This window comes from Pygoscelis adeliae, unplaced genomic scaffold (assembly GCF_000699105.1).
Source record: "Pygoscelis adeliae isolate BGI_AS28 unplaced genomic scaffold, ASM69910v1 Scaffold77, whole genome shotgun sequence".
Classification (NCBI taxonomy): domain Eukaryota; kingdom Metazoa; phylum Chordata; class Aves; order Sphenisciformes; family Spheniscidae; genus Pygoscelis; species Pygoscelis adeliae.
Window position 1 is genome coordinate 8,505,754 of NW_008825216.1, and position 1,365 is coordinate 8,507,118.

The following is a 1,365-nucleotide window of genomic DNA, read 5'->3' on the forward strand; positions in this document are numbered from 1 at the left end:
ATGCTGGCGGGCTCAGGGGGTGACATTCTGCTGTTGTTTGACTATATTCACACAGCCATGTCTGCAGGTGTTTCTCCTATTCAGACTTTTGGCCTTAACCTAAAGCTTCCTGAGATGCTGATGGCCTGTCATCAGGCTGGAAAGGTATGGTTTGTGTCCAAGTGTTTCACCCAAAATCTGATGCACATGGGAAACTCTTCCTAAGAGAAGCGTGCATAAAGAGGGGAACAGGGCGGGAGCTCTACTTTCACAGAGGGGAGAGAGGGAGGGGAAGGTTTCTGTCCTGAAGGGCCTCATCAGGCGCTTTGCTGCCTTGGCTCTTATCAAGTTTCACTCACATAGCAGCAGGTTACACAGCCCTTATCATTCATCTTCCTCTCCTGCCCCACCCCACACTGCTGCCTGCTGGCACTTTGCAGCCAAGCAGCAAGCAGGGCACACCCGCCGGGTCCTTTTCCACCAGCCACCAGCCTTGCTCCCCCTGCAAACCACTCAGGCCAGAGCTGTGGTGCTCGTCTGAGGGCTGGTCACACAGCGGAGCCACGTGCCAAGACGCAGGAACGGCCCCAAAGGGCATAGAGGGTGTCAGTGTCTGAACAGAACAGGACAGCAAAGACATGCAGAGTGACCATGCTTGAAAAGCGGGGATGGTGGTTGGAGTGCTGCTGGGAACAAGCAGGCAAAGCAGCCAAGACATGGGGGCAGTGCGATGGCCTCCGCCAGACCCTCTCTCCCAGGGGCAGAGGTTAACAGACAACACAGAGTCATACTGGAAAGCTCCGCGTTAATATACACGTTACGTTTACTCATTGAAGGCGGTCTTTACAGCTAATCCCATTTCTCCCCACTCCACCCATTCATAGCTAGAAAAGCACCTGGCTTGCTTGCAGGTGGTGCGCAGGGCGCAACAGGTGCCCCAAATTCAAGGAGCCCCGAAGCTGTTTGCATCGGTGTTTGCAGCATGCCTGCTGCCTGGTAGCTGGATGACCACACGCTTGGCCCATCTGCACCATTTCCGTGGCACAACCAAGGTAAAAGCAGGCACAGGCCCCACCACTCGAGAGGACACTTGTGCGCCGGGGGTAAGGCAGGCTCTCCCGGGGCAGGCGAGCCCGCCAGTGCCCCAGGCCCCTTCCCCCTGCAGCGCCATCACGCCCTAACAGCGGTTCTGGCAGGGCCGTGTATAACCACGGCGTTACCATTCTGTGTCTACGCGTAAGGCTTTATTTAACTGCGAATTCGGACTACTGAGCTCATGCAAATCACGGTTTCCGCGCGTACCGAAATAAGCCAATTCGGCAGCCAGCGCTGAAGCCGGGGCACACCGAAAAAGCCCCTCTTCCTCCCCAGCGCCTCCAGCGAGGC

General features: G+C 56.6%; 1 protein-coding gene across 1 annotated transcript in view; it reads left to right on the forward strand.

The window, feature by feature from the left end:
- Positions 1-1,365, forward strand: part of SFT2D1 (SFT2 domain containing 1) — a 20,952-nt gene continuing 19,587 nt past the window's right edge. The window contains exon 1 of the mRNA XM_009329259.1: positions 1-144. Within this exon, the coding sequence (XP_009327534.1) occupies positions 1-144 (144 nt within the window). The remainder of the gene's footprint in view (positions 145-1,365) is intronic.